This window comes from Nicotiana tabacum, chromosome 12, assembly GCF_000715075.1.
Source record: "Nicotiana tabacum cultivar K326 chromosome 12, ASM71507v2, whole genome shotgun sequence".
Taxonomy (NCBI): domain Eukaryota; kingdom Viridiplantae; phylum Streptophyta; class Magnoliopsida; order Solanales; family Solanaceae; genus Nicotiana; species Nicotiana tabacum.
In genome coordinates this window covers 22,741,008-22,756,388 of record NC_134091.1, presented here as the reverse complement: position 1 = coordinate 22,756,388, position 15,381 = coordinate 22,741,008, and the positions used below count along the sequence as shown (strand labels likewise).

The 15,381-nt window shown below is 35.4% G+C and overlaps 2 protein-coding genes across 2 annotated transcripts; one reads left to right on the top strand and one right to left on the bottom strand.

The window, feature by feature from the left end:
* The first annotated feature begins 635 nt into the window (after positions 1 to 635).
* Positions 636 to 9,785, top strand: LOC107828209 (calcium-transporting ATPase 1-like). Its single transcript, XM_016655483.2, has 7 exons — positions 636 to 1,324; positions 2,417 to 2,471; positions 2,555 to 4,494; positions 4,993 to 5,151; positions 8,064 to 8,235; positions 8,468 to 8,766; positions 9,137 to 9,785. The coding sequence occupies exons 1-7, from the start codon at positions 1,148 to 1,150 to the stop codon at positions 9,383 to 9,385; spliced, it is 3,051 nt and encodes a 1,016-aa protein (XP_016510969.2). The 5' UTR covers positions 636 to 1,147; the 3' UTR covers positions 9,386 to 9,785.
* An 814-nt stretch (positions 9,786 to 10,599) lies between these two features.
* LOC107828208 (cyclin-D5-1-like) lies at positions 10,600 to 12,194 on the bottom strand. Its single transcript, XM_016655482.2, has 5 exons — positions 11,970 to 12,194; positions 11,814 to 11,894; positions 11,415 to 11,727; positions 10,864 to 10,997; positions 10,600 to 10,771 (listed from the first exon to the last, which is right to left on the bottom strand). The coding sequence occupies exons 1-5, from the start codon at positions 12,192 to 12,194 to the stop codon at positions 10,709 to 10,711; spliced, it is 816 nt and encodes a 271-aa protein (XP_016510968.2). The 3' UTR covers positions 10,600 to 10,708.
* Between the last annotated feature and the right edge of the window lie 3,187 nt (positions 12,195 to 15,381).

The following is a 15,381-nucleotide window of genomic DNA, read 5'->3' as shown; positions in this document are numbered from 1 at the left end:
CACTTATTAATTACCACTAGTTTTATCGTTATGGGCACGCAACGCAAGTGGCTAGCTTTTCATTGTGAAAAATTATAATTCTCATGCACCTAGGTTTTAGTAGCAGTCATTGTTTGAATTAGCAATATGCACAAAAAAGTAAACTTCATTATTTTCGCTATCATATTAATTAATTTATCATCATGATTTACTCATAATAGCGGCGAACCTATGCTTAGATAAGAGAGATTAATAGACTCCTAAACTTTGATAAAAATTATGAAAATATAAATGTATGTATGCAAAAATGTCATATGTTTTTCTTGAAATCCTTAAAATCAAAATTTCGATTTGGGCACTGATTAATCAGTACGTTCATGTATCCCGTCATCTTTAAATTATGGCCCGCCTCTAACACATAGGTTAATAGGTTAAAAAAAAGGATCCAATCAAACTTTACTGTTCACAAAATACTATGAGTAGTAACAAAAATTTTAAAAAGTTACAACTATCCAAATAACGTTATTAAACGAACTTTTTTCCAAGTACATTTTTATATAAACTTAGTACCACTATATTGCCGCTCAAAATATTAAATCCAAACTATCTAACTCCAAACAAATTATATAACGGGAAGGTTCAGTACGTGCCTTGACATTGCATACTTGTCCTACCGTGTAGTGTCACGCATCTAATAATTTCCAAGAGCAACCCATCACACCATTTGACTCCTCACTGTTCCACTTCCACTTCCACTTCCATTACACGCCACCGCCAATTTCGGAAACCCCCAATTCCATAAGCTGAACCGCGGCGGACCACACGGCGGCTCTCATCCGTTACACAAAACTGCTGTAGCAGATCTCTTCTCTCTACATTCTCAACTGCTTCATTTGTTTTTTTCAAAAGAATCAAACTTAGATTTGACTTGAACAGTACATTCTCTAGTCAATAGTGAAGCAAAAGTAGTCACTGTCGTTAACCTCTTTTTCTAAAGTTGTAACGGCGTATTAGGTACTAAACGGATAATATAAACAGTGGAAAGCTAAGTAACGAATTTCGATACTGTTAGAGAATAAACACTTGTTTATACGAACAATATCTCGATCTGTTAGTGAGTTTAAGCTTATGATTTGAAAAGCTGCTGTAGTTAAGAAGTTGAAGAGATATGGAGGATTATATTAAGGAGAATTTTGGAGAAGTAAAAGCGAAGAACTCATCGGAGGAAGCGCTACAGAGATGGAGGAAGCTGTGTTGGCTCGTGAAAAATCCGAAGCGTAGGTTCAGATTCACAGCGAATCTCTCCAAGCGCTTCGAAGCTCGCGCTATCCAGCGTTCCAATCAGGTTTATACAAATATCTGTGCAATTATTGGTTTGTTACTACAAAATATCTGCTTTAGTTGACTTTTCCATTTCATGTTTCGCTTTCCAATTTTGCCCTTAGGATCTACATGGTAAATGTTATTGTGAAACTGATATTTCGGTTATTGTTTCCACACATACAATCTATAGCTGCAACAAGCTCAAGCAGCCAAAGGACTGTTAACATTTTTTTTTTGGGGAATTTGGCTTAGAAAGAAAATATAGCAAAATGGCAGAATGAGTATAGATGATTCATATAGACATGCTAACTAGTTTGGGATTGAGGTTGATATAAATTTGCCTAAAAGAAAAAGCTTTAATTGAGAGGAAAAATCATCTGCTGCAAACAAAAGCCTGGTATTCAAGTGAAGTAGGATAGAGGAGCGGACCCATTATCCTTGAGTTTTGAACTGTGCGTTACTGGCCCTCGGAGATTTCTCCAAAAAAAAAAAAGAGTAGTTTAGAATAGAAGTTCCACAGCGTCTTTGAAACAATGTTTTGATTCAAGTGCCTTGTTGGCATTCTTTCTTCCAAATTCTCCTTAACAAGTTAGTTTCAAATTTTTTGTAGGTTTACTCCTGTTTTTGTATAGTAAAGCTCTGAAAGAGTTATATCATTGGTTGTTCTGTTACAGTTTTCACCACTTGCTTTGGAGCTTTTCTAAAGTTCATACTGTTTCAGTAGCACTTTAATTTAAACAAAGTTTGTTAAACTCACTCATTTGTGGGGGGGGGGGGGGGGGGGCTATCTGTATTAACTGCAATTTTCAATTTTCTTTAACAGCATCTTGCAGAAATGCAGGGTAAGGCTACGTACTATAGACCCTTGTAGTCGGGCTCTTCCCGGATCCCGCGCATAGCGGGAGCTTAGTGCACCGGGCTGTCCTTTTTTCAAATTTCTTTAAATTTCTTGGAAGGCATTTCAAGCAACATCTTTCTGCTGTGTTGTGCTCAAGTAAAATTTGCTCATTAAGAAAAAGAAGTAATCTGAACCGTATCTTTTTGACTTCAGAGAGTTGGTTTTTCCATTCTTCTATCTGAAAAATTGGTATGATATGTATTTTCACTAATGTAGGAGAAACTAAGAGTTGCTGTTCTGGTTTCACAAGCTGCACTTAGCTTTATCCAAGGTGTGTAATTGCATATTTCAGTGAAACCAGTTTCCAGTATTTAAATTTGCCTCTTTAATTGATAATCAACTGAATATCATCAGGAGTAAGTTACACTGTCCCAGAGGAAGTGAAAGCTGCTGGGTTTGAAATATGTGGTGATGAGCTGGGATCAATAGTCGAGGGCCACAATTTGAGGAAGCTGAAAGTCCATGGTGCGGTTCAGGGTATTGCAAACAAGCTATCAACATCAATCACCGATGGTATTTGTACTTCTGCCGATTTGCTTAACCAAAGAAAAGAAATTTATGGAATCAATAAATTTGCTGAGAGCCCACAAAGGGGCTTCTGGATTTTTGTATGGGAAGCACTTCAAGATACGACCCTTATGATACTTGCTGTATGTGCTTTTGTGTCTTTGGTTGTTGGCATAATAACTGAAGGATGGCCGAAAGGCGCACATGATGGACTTGGTATTGTTGCAAGTATCCTGCTGGTGGTATTTGTTACTGCTACAAGTGACTATAGACAATCTTTACAGTTTAAGGATTTAGATAAAGAGAAGAAAAAGATTACAGTTCAGGTCACTAGAAATGGCTACAGGCAAAAAATATCAATATATGATTTACTTCCTGGTGATGTTGTTCATCTTGGTATTGGTGATCAGGTACCAGCTGATGGACTCTTCCTTTCTGGATTTTCTTTGTTGATAGATGAATCAAGTTTAACAGGAGAGAGTGAACCCATTAACGTGACTGCTGAAAATCCTTTTCTCCTCTCTGGAACCAAAGTTCGTGATGGTTCTTGTAAAATGCTTATCACTACTGTTGGGATGAGAACTCAGTGGGGTAAACTGATGGCTACTCTCAGTGAAGGAGGAGATGATGAGACCCCATTGCAGGTTAAACTGAATGGAGTGGCAACTATTATCGGCAAAATAGGTCTGTTTTTTGCTGTCATCACATTTGCTGTCTTGGTGCAAGGCTTGTATAGCCACAAACTACGGGAAGGGTCCCACTGGAGCTGGTCTATGGATGATGCCCAAGAAATGCTGGAATACTTTGCTATTGCAGTTACAATTGTTGTGGTTGCTGTTCCTGAGGGGCTTCCTTTAGCTGTGACATTGAGTCTGGCATTTGCTATGAAGAAGATGATGAATGATAAGGCACTTGTGCGCCATTTGGCTGCTTGTGAGACGATGGGTTCTGCAACAACCATCTGTAGTGACAAGACTGGGACACTGACGACTAATCATATGACAGTTGTAAAAGCATGCATTTGCGGTAAAATCACAGAAATTGAAAGCTCTAAGGATGGTTCTAAATTCTGCTCTGAAGTTTCTAATTCTGCATTGAGAATATTAATCCAGTCTATATTCAATAACACTGGAGGAGAAATAGTTAAGAATGAAGATGGAAAGATTGAAATCCTGGGAACACCGACTGAAGCTGCTCTTTTGGAATTTGGCCTTTTGCTTGGAGGGAATTTCCAGGAAGAGCGTCAATCATCAACACTTGTAAAGGTTGAGCCATTCAATTCAATGAAGAAGAGAATGGGTGTTGTTATAGAACTTCCTGGAAAAGGTCTCCGTGCCCACTGTAAAGGTGCATCTGAAATAATTTTGGCTGCTTGTGACAGTGTCCTGAGCTCTAGTGGTGAGATTGTTCCTCTAGATGAAGCTTCGATTAACAATCTGAAAGATACAATTGAACTATTTGCTAATGAAGCTCTTCGAACTTTGTGCCTTGCCTACAAGGACATCAGTGATGAGTACCCTGCTGAAAATCCTATCCCCTTTGAGGGGTATACCTGCATAGGAATTGTAGGCATTAAAGATCCAGTTCGTCTTGGTGTCAAGGAGTCTGTCGCAATTTGTAGGTCAGCTGGAATCACTGTGAGAATGGTCACTGGAGACAACATAAATACTGCTAAAGCAATTGCTAGAGAATGTGGAATTCTGACTGATGATGGTATTGCAATCGAAGGTCCAGTATTTAGGATGAAGAGTGAGGCTGAGCTGCAAGAAATTATTCCAAAGTTACAGGTGCTTCTGAAATTATTATTTCACTTGGATGTATGCATATGTTGTTTCCTGGTCTTTTTGATGCGAATACTGTTATTTACAGCAATTTTGGTTATAATGGAATTGTGATTTAATCTAAAGCATATCAGTTTCACTTCACCTATCAAGTAAAGAAATGTTGTTTTACATTCATGCACAGCAAGTGATGAACTTCTAGTACTTATTTGATATACTGTTGGCTTGAGATGAGTTTGAATGGAGAAACATGGCTAGTGAGAGGGTTCATATAGGCTCCAACTTGTTTGGGACAGAGGTTTAGTTGTTGTTGTTGTTGTTATGCTTGCAAAGCAAGCTGATTATCTTAATCTGAGATCGTTTGTTTGGATTCTCCTAGCTTTCCTAGTGGATTAGCTTATCTCATTTGTTTGCTTGCTGCTGCTGATTGGGTGACATACAGAGATTAATATCTGAAAGTAATAGAGAGATTAATATCTTCTTCTTCTTCTTCTACTTCCTTAGGTCATGGCACGTTCTTCTCCAATGGATAAACATACGCTAGTGAAACATTTACGTACGACCTTCCAAGAAGTTGTTGCAGTGACTGGAGACGGCACTAATGATGCTCCTGCCCTTCATGAAGCAGATATAGGTCTTGCTATGGGCATTGCTGGGACTGAGGTGATGCTTAAATACTGTTGTACTAGTATGAATTATCTTTTCAAGTGTGGTTTGATTTGAAAGTTGTTGATCTTTCAAGCAATTGCAATCTTGAGAGCACTGCCCGCTATTTCAGCTGCAGATAATCCAATGTCAAAAGTACTGCTATACAGTGTATGTTAACTGAATAGAACGTTAGAAGGGAGATTATGAAAGTGATGTTTCTTATCACTAGGGTTGTGCATAATTCGGTAAATACCGAATTACCATACCGAAACCGAAATTTTTGGTATTTGGTATGGTATTTGGTTTAAATTTTAAAAATATTTGGTATTAGGTATGGTATTTGGTATTTTTTAAAAAAATAAAAAATACCGAAATACATACTAAATTACATAATATACATATTATTTATAGCATAAATATAAAAGTTATAAAAATATACTTCCCTTTATTCTTAGTTATTTTTTTTTTAATATTTCCCACCTTTTATTTTCACTATATGTACCTTTCCCCCCATTTTTTTGGTTACCTGCTTACACCCAGTCGTTTCCCCCTTTTAGTTTTAGGTTTAGAAATCTAAAATCCACCATTTTCAAACCTTACTTCAACTTAGACAGACCATAGACAAATCTCTCCAGCTCTCTCGCTGTAAGCTGTGCCTGGCTTCTAGTTCCATGTTCTTTTGTTAAAGCCTGCGCGCCACCTATTTTTGTCTATGTGGTTAATGGATGTTACACAGAATGGTTTCTGTAAACAACACTTGTGAAATACTTATTTTGGTCACATTTTGAGAAGCTTACTGGTGTCCGGTGCATTCTTTATGATGATGCAAGTTAGAGCTTTAGAGCAGACATATTTACATATTGAAGAAGTTTGTAAACATTATTCTAATCTTATGCTCCTGTTTATAGAAGTCTCATATATGATGTGTAGTGTTGCTGCATTCATAAGATTGATTTTATTGGCTAGTTATAATTTTAATTTTGCTGGCTAGTTAAGGTGTTTTTCTCCCCTAAATGTTACGTTCAAAAAGTTACTTTAAAGTTGAACAAACCGAAGTTACCGTACCGAATAAACCGAAAGGCGAAAAACCGAACCATACCGAATTTAATTAGGTATGGTATTGGTATAACATTTTAGGAAACCGAATACCGAAAATACCGAACCGAATTGTCTAAATACCGTACAGCACCGACCGATGAACACCCCTACTTATCACTGCCCTTTTTTTTGTTGCACCCAAGAGTAGCCTAATGGTCAATGAAGTGGGTAGAGAACTATGAGGGTCTCAGGTTCATATCCCAACAGAGACAAAAAGTATTAGGTGATTTCTTCTAAGTTGCCTAAGACTTAGCTGGCAGAGTTATCGGCACGTCACCTGTGCTAGTGGGAGGTAGCAGGTAGCCGATGGAATAGTTGAGGTGCACGCAAGCTGACCCGGACATCATTATCATTAAAAGAAAAATAGTAATATGAGACACTGAACCATTTTTTTGATTTGGAAGGATAATTGTCGATTAAAGAGGGAGAGTTTTTTGTTATTTGCTAGCAAAGTGCTAGCATATTTGTTATATTCCACTCCACTGAAAATTGTACTTTCCCTTATTGGATTTTATATGAACAAAAGTTATGTTTTTGTCACACAAAAGTTCCACATAGTATCTTCACTCTACAAGAAACTACTAGTAAATTGACCAATTAATTAACCATGCTGGGGGTAATATTAGAATGTTTGACAAAAAATATTGACTTGCATATAGAGTAACTGCACTCTGCACTTAAATCTGTGTGCTAGGTCAAATTAGATGATGAAAATGGGAAATTAAATAAATTATTTGTGCTTACATTGCTATTCCTGGCCCGTTCTCCCAAAAAAATGAAACTGTAAAATTTTCAGAGGAAGTTTGTAATGTGATTTACCTTCAAAGGATGTATTAGTTGTGTGCGTTCTGGCCCAAGATGCTTAATTTGGTCCTGTACTGTAGGAGTCGTGATGCTTTTCTGTTCGCGAACTTAATGTTCCCTTCACAAAGAATTTTGCTGTGCACAAAATTAGAAGTTTTGACAGGGCTCTACTTTCTTTGTTTTCCAGCTGCATGCTTATGGATTTCTTTTCTCTTTATTGCTAAGGAAATCATGATCTTTCTTTCACCAGCCTATTGTTTCTTCACAAAGAATTTACTCTTACCACAAAATAAGAAGTTTTGGCATGTCTCCACTTTCTTTTATCTGCCAAGTGCTAATGGAATTATCTCTTTTTGTATCTTCCTTCTGTTACGCCATAAGCAACCTAGCTTCAACTGCAGTTCCTATTAAGGCTTTTCTCTATACAATTTAGATTTCATTTGATCTTTACATTCCTGGCCAAAGATTGTAAATTATATAGATTCTGTTATACAGTGCTGTAATGAGTATAGATATGATTATTATTTTGTTAATCATTGATGTTCAATATGTATAACCTCACAAGTGCTGTTGGTGGGTTTTTCCTGAATGACTTCTCTCTTGATGTGTATTAGTCCAGCTTCCTTTTAGCTATTTAAACTTTGTAATTAGATTTTATTTTTGATAAGGAAATCTTTGTAATTAGATTTGGCAGTTGTACTGTTAAACCAAGCACTTCATGATTTTAGAATCCTATGATTCCTTCTACTAATTCTGGCTTACTAAAACTAAAGAGCTGCTATCCGTCTAGCATTTATAGAAGCTGCAAATTGTCATTCAGCAACTTGTTAAACCTCCCATTTTCTTGCTCAAAGATTTGAAGTGCCCTTACATAGTATGTTCCCTCTACAATTTGGGCTTCGAAGTGAAAGTGATTAGTTGTATCATCTTGCTTCGTGTAGTAGGACATAGTGGAAACATTATATGGTTATTTAATGTTCATTTATCTGCCTGTAGTCATCATGTTGTCTGGCTTTCTGTTCCAGGTAGCTAAAGAGAGTGCTGATGTCATAATTTTAGATGATAATTTCTCAACAATTGTGACTGTGGCCAAATGGGGGCGCTCAGTTTATGTGAATATTCAAAAGTTCGTTCAATTTCAGCTGACTGTAAATGTTGTTGCCTTGATTGTCAACTTTTCTTCAGCCTGTTTGACAGGTAGCGTATCTTGACCTAAGAAAATTACTCCCTCCATTTCAGTTTATGTGAACCTTTTCAGAGTGCTTTTCGGTTGAATTCGGACATGGAATTTTCAATCTTTTTGAAATACAATTTACATATTTTAATGCTACATAAATATGAATTGAAACGCGGGAAGTAATTTTTACTACTTTTAACACATTTTCCCCTAAAGGTGTGATTTTGAGATGTATCTTCTATGCATTTTCAGGGAATGCTCCGCTTACTGCTGTTCAGCTTCTATGGGTTAACATGATAATGGACACCCTGGGAGCTCTTGCTCTAGCTACTGAACCTCCTAATGGTGACTTGATGAAGCGATCCCCTGTAGGAAGGAAGGGGAACTTCATTAGCAATGTCATGTGGAGGAACATTTTGGGACAATCTCTTTACCAATTTGTAGTCATATGGTATCTTCAGACTTCAGGCAAAGCTCTCTTTCATCTTGATGGCTCAGATGCCGACTTGATTCTTAACACACTCATTTTCAACTCATTTGTATTCTGTCAGGTAATTTTCCAGTTTTCCTTTTCAATATATAATCTTTCACGACTTTCTAATGCATTATTAGCAAAAAATTATATTGTCATGTTTTTCTATTTCTTGAGTAGATTCACATTTTGTTGATGTTAATGGATATTTGTAAAGTGAGTTCAAAACACAGATAGATCACTGCAAGTAATCATGAAAGCTTTCCAAGTATTAGTAGTTATTAATGTTTCTGCTAAATGGAAAAAAGTATGTCATCTCAATTCCACATTTAAATTGATTGCGGAGGTTACTAAACAGTTTGCTGGAAGCGTGGAACTTCTGCCATTTATTAGAACTTCACTCAAATCCACTAGTAAAACTCAAGTGTTACCTTTGCGTTTTCTTGCAGGTGTTCAATGAGATTAGCTCTAGAGATATGGACAAGATAAATGTCTTCAATGGTATATTGAACAATTATGTTTTCGTCAGCGTCCTCGGTTGTACAGTTCTATTCCAGATCATTATTGTTGAATTCCTTGGTACCTTTGCAAGCACTTGTCCACTTACATGGCACCAGTGGTTTACAAGTGTTGCAATTGGATTTCTTGGCATGCCGATTGCTGCTGCCATCAAGATGATCCCAGTAGGATCAACCTGAAATCAAGTTGGAGGAACTAGTAAGTGACAACTTGCTTGAACATCACTCAAGGGCATCGACTCAAATGTTAAGTTGCTATCAATCAGAAGTGTCAAAGCACAGACTTGAAGGTTGAAGATCTTAACTTAAAAGCAAGGGTTGGTCAATTTTATCAATTTCCGACAGCTTCTTATAACATTTGGAAAAACGGTTCTGAAGATATTGGACTGCTGGCGCTCTCTTGTACACCTCAAGGGGATTTGAAATTTTGAATCAATGACTTGTGAAGTATAACGTCTTCTGAACATGTCATGGTTGTAATGACACCTTGATATGGTATGCTTCTGGTTGGTTTTGTTTCATTGGATCATTATATCAATATTTTGGAACAATCATATCCCTTATTCTCTTTTTGTTTGAACTCCATTAACTTATTTCAACCATTACTAGATCTTTCCATCGTTGTTTTGAGGTAACTGAAGTTACTACCTTGTCATTATCTCAACGTTTTCGTCTAGAGATGGTTTAGGACCTCTGTCGAGGGATTTTCCGATCTGCATCTCGCTCTGTAGTCTGTTTAGCATATGGTCCATTACTTTTGCAGTAAATGCTTAACCTTTCGACTACTGGTATGTGAACTATGTGCATGCTCTAGTATAGGCCAAACTGTAAAAATGATAGGGTTTCAGTTCACAGCTATGTGCATGCTTTAGTTTAGGTCAAACTGTAAAAATTTGGACAGACGTTGATAGTTGTGCTATCGGCAACTTCTACACATACATAAGCTGTGTTATGATTTATAGTTATAAGAATAAAGATTGAGGTGAAATTAGTAATATTTAATGAAAAATGATTTCAGCGTTAAAAACACCATGAAATCCATAAAAACTAACAGTATAGTGGCAGCCTTGGCAGTTTGAAAAAGGCTAGTCCAACTGTCCAAGGTAGGACTTGTGATGTTAAGGGAGAAGCTAACAACAAGAAAGGATTATGAAATGATTTTGGCTTACTTGTGCCTAAAACTAAATTCAAAGGTTAAAAAAAAAATAAACAAACAAAGAATTAAATAGACTCTTTGCCCTTCCAAGGCAGTAGGGGTAAAGAGAAAAATGAAATGAATGTAACTACATTTCATTGTGCATTTGCCCTATTTTACCTGGGACCGATTAGGTGCACTCATTGATAGGGTAACAAACAGAGATTACTTAATCAATGAGTGCACCTAATCGGTCCCAGGTAACAAAATGGATTACAATCTGATTCTTGAGAAGAATTCTTGGCAAAAACTCTTTATTTCTTCTCTTGAGATTGTTTCTCATCATCCTCAAAAGGGAGCTTTCTTTTTTACCTGAAGGTGGTGTTCTTGTTCAGCTCTAACAATTTATAGTAGCAGTAACACACATTATCCTGAATCAAACACAGTAATTACATTAGATTATACAAATAACATATATAATCCGGAGGAGAATATGAAAAAAGTTAATAAAAAAAAGACTCACAATTTGAAGAAACGCAGCTCCATTTAAAAGCAAGGCTTTTATCACAAGCTCTTCCTTGGTCAAGTTTTGGTTTAGTGCTAATAATGTTGCAGCTGCTGCTATTACAGATGGTCTGTAATTCATTAACCTCACATCTGCACAACAAATTAGGCAAATTTTTAGGCCCTGTTTGTCCATTAAATTTTTTTTCCTTTTTTCAATTTGTTTTCAAAAATGTGTTTGTCCAAGAAATTTTGCAAGTTTTTTTGAAAAAAAAAATTCGAAAATGAGTTTTTCAAAAATCAAAAAGTGGTTTTTGTCTACTTTTTCAAAAAAAAAAAAAAAAAAATTCCCCACTCATAAAACTGTAATATTTTTTCAAGTGAAATGCATATACAAACAAAATTCAAAAGTTCAAATATCATTTTTCAACTTAACTCCAAATACTACTCTCCTTTTTTCAAAAATTACAATTTGTATGTCCAAACACCTACTTAGTGGTAACTCTTAATAACTATAATTACTGTCATAAATCTACGAATTGAACAGGGAAAATTAAAGAACCTCATTACCTCTAAGTACACTCATTATGATCTCCATAGTTTTGGCTCTAATATAATCTTTTCTTGAATCTTCTCTGCAGAATCTTGATTGAAAATAAAATATTGTGAAAGCAAAAGGAGTGACAAACCACATATTCCATCTAAGGACATCTAAAATCAAATCTTCCGTCATCCGTATTGCATTAATTGGGTTACTATTTAATTCAAAATTTTCCATAGGATATTCTGATAATGATGGCAATGTATCTCTGCTTTCATCCATTTTTGCAGCCAATGATAAACAAGCTGCTGCTATTACCCTTATTGACCAGTTTTGTCCCCTCTACAAACAAGATTATAGCAATTCAGAAAATAACCCAATCAATAATACTACCATTTTCAGAGGAATCTTAATTCACTTACAATTACTGTCCGTGTAGCAAGAAACCTATCAAGATATATCACTGACGTGTAAACTGTGTGGATTCTAAACTGAAATCTTTCCCCTGTCTGCATCAAAATAAAATAAGAAAATCAGTATTAATTCTTTCACATTATTAATTAATGGGGTTTTTGATTACTAACTCTGAGAATGTAGTGGATTGCAGCAGTGCGAAATTCTTGAATCCAATTCTCATTGATAATGTTTAAAGCTTCTTGATCATTGAGTATAGGGTTGGCGATTTCTTTCTTGTATAATATCTGCATGTAATTATCATCAGTATGATCATCATTGCCACCATCTAATTGTTCAGCTACATTGTATGTGTATTGCTGCACTTCTGCTTTACTTGAACCAGGATTTTCCATCTTTAGCTTCTTCTTTTTTTCTCTCTATCTCTCTTATTTCTACATTTATATGGTAACCGTTTTGATGCTGCTAAGTTTTCTGGCGCGTTCTTGTGATATTTTTATTACACAAAGAACTACCGGTTTATATAACTGAAAAAATAACAGAAAAAAATGGGCAGTTAATATTGAAATTGATGAGCTGGTTTTGAGTCAAACTTTATTGACTAAGCTTTTTAGAAAGTACACAAGAATTTTAAAAAGTTAATCATTAGATTTTACAAGATACTTCTTCAGTTCCTCTATCTCAATTTACGTGATATTTTTTTGAGCTTTTATCATTGTTGGCTGCTCGGCCAAACTTTTAACGGTCACTGGCCAGAAATTAATTAATTACAATAGCCAGTTGATGAAACAAAAAGCCCCATCGAACGCATCCCAAACCCGACGCCAGATATTTCAAATGCTTTTTTTTCTTCTAAGAATCTCATTTTTAAAAATAAAAAATATATCTTTAATCCCCAAACAACGTGAAATACAGAACTATTTTAATTTTCTAACCAAATCAAAAAAACTTTCAATTATAAAAAATAGAATAGTGTACAATAAAACCTAAAAAAATATATCCTTGTTGTTGTTGACTCTTAATTTGCTAGATGAAAGCAGTCGGTCATCTTCAAAATAATATATCCTTATTGTTATGGTTTTTGTTTCATGGGTTTATTTATTTATTTAATACACAATAATATGTTCTTCATTCTTTAAATCAAATACCCCTTTACGTACAAAGAACGTAAATGTACATTCAAATAAATACTATATAATAGATATAAATTGTCAATAACTATCAACATTGTAATTTTTAACACAATATTAAATTCTAGAAAATCTTTCATATATACATTTTACTACATCACTACGTAGTAAAATGCACGATACACTTAATATATACAAAATCTATACATTGTAGAATAGTCTATACACTTTGGATACAAAAGTGCTCGGAATACATTAATGATATATTATGGATACATTGCAAGATGCACGGTACACTCTTTATACAAATTTTATGCAATATATATACTAAATAGACTGTCACTATATAAAAAATATATTAAAGTAGACGGTCACTATACAATTTATATACAATAGACTGTCACTATACAAAATATATACAAAATAGACTGCCACTATATAATTTATATACACTAGACTGTCGTTATACAAAATATATACAAAATAGACTGTTACTATACTAAATATATACTAAAAAGACTGTCATTATACAAAATAGGCTATCACTATACAAAAGATATACAAAATAGACTGCCACTATACAAAAAATATACAAAATAGATATTTCGGACTATTAGATGTAATATGTTTGGGCCGAAGGGCCATTTCGTGTAAGTGAAAAAAATATGGGCTATTAAAATTTTGAGGGGTTATAGATGGTAGTTTTTCCTATTTTTTGACCGTGTATTTAATTACAAAATATTTAAATTTTTTAAAATAAAATTTATATATTTGAAAACTACATAAAAATACTATAAGTCACAATAATTAATAATTTAAAATATTAAAAGGCATATAAAAAAATTACGGTAAAAAATAATTCGTTTAACTCTTGAAATTCGAACATTGTCACATAAATTGAAACCGAGGAAGTATCATATTTTTCAGTTAATTATGAATAAGTGATAGATCATGGTAAAATATAGCATAAACTAGTATTAGTAATTATAGAAGTTACAAAAATATATGTAAAAACACATGATATATATCTATTGATATGAGTAAAGTTGGAAAGTATTTTTCTTCACGTGTAAATAACATAAGAGTTATTTTCATTTCCAAAAATCACCAAAAATGGGGCTTTCAATATCATGAATTTTATATGGTATTTGCAATAGCTGTAGCTTCACGAGATGGAAACAAAAATGGGAAAAGAGGGGTGTGTTTGGTATGAATTTTTTAAATTTTTTCATGTTTGGTTGTTTTAAATATTTTGGAAAATATTTTTTCAAAAGAAGGGAAAACAACAACAACCCAATAAAATCCCATTAGTGGGGTCTGGGGAGGGTAGTGTGTACGCAAACCTTACTCCTACTCCTTCGGAGTAGGGAGGCTATTTCCGAAAGACTCTCGGCTCAAGAAAACAAAAAAGACAAAAGGACAAAAGGAGACAATGGGAGACAATATTAGTATCAGTATCACCACAGCAATCATAGAAAAAATAGGAATACCATGAAATCCAGAAAAAAGATACAAAGCAAATTGATACAATATTAGTATCACCACAACAATCATAAGAAAAAATAGGAACACCATGATGCAAAGCAAAAGCGACAGCTAGTAAATATGACCTGCACTGAAAAGTGAAATAGTAAGACACAACATTGCCATTAGCTATCTTAGACAAAAACCATACATGGCTAGTCCCACAATGGTACGAAGTAAGGCACGACTCAACTACCTCCTAACCTACAACCCTAATACTCGACCTCCACATCTTCCTATCAAGTGTCATATCCTCGGAAATCTGGAGTCTCGCCATATCCTGCCTGATCACCTCTCCCCAATACTTTTTAGGTCGCCCTCTACCTCTTCTCGTGCCGTCCACAACCAGCCGCTCACACCTCCGTACCAGAGCATCTGGACTTCTCCTCTAAACATGCCCGAACCATCTAAGCCTCGTTTCCCGCATCTTGTCATCAAACTTTTTAGCACTTTTGAGGAAGTGAAGACGAATAGTCGACTTTGTTGCCTGCTTGAGCCACGTGCACCTTCTCTCGAATATCATCATTCCTAATCTTATCTATCCTGGTGTGCCCGCACATCCACCGCAACATCCTCATTTCTGCTACTTTCATCTTCTGGATATGTGAATTCTTAACGGGCCAACACTCAGCCCCATACATCATGGCCGGTCTAACCACCGCTTTATAGAACTTAACCTTTTCAACCTTTCCAAAACTCCTTCTCAACCTTCCCCACCCTCACCAACCCACCCCACACCCACCCAGCTAACCCCACCCCCTCTCTCAGCTCACCCCCTCTCATAAAAAGGTTTTAGTAATTTCAAATTTCTATTTTTTCATTTTTCTGCACCACCCACCTCACACTGCCTCACCCCACCCCCATACCCCCTCCCCCGCACATTTTTTTTTTTGGTACTTTTTTTGTAATTTTAAACTTCTGATGTTTT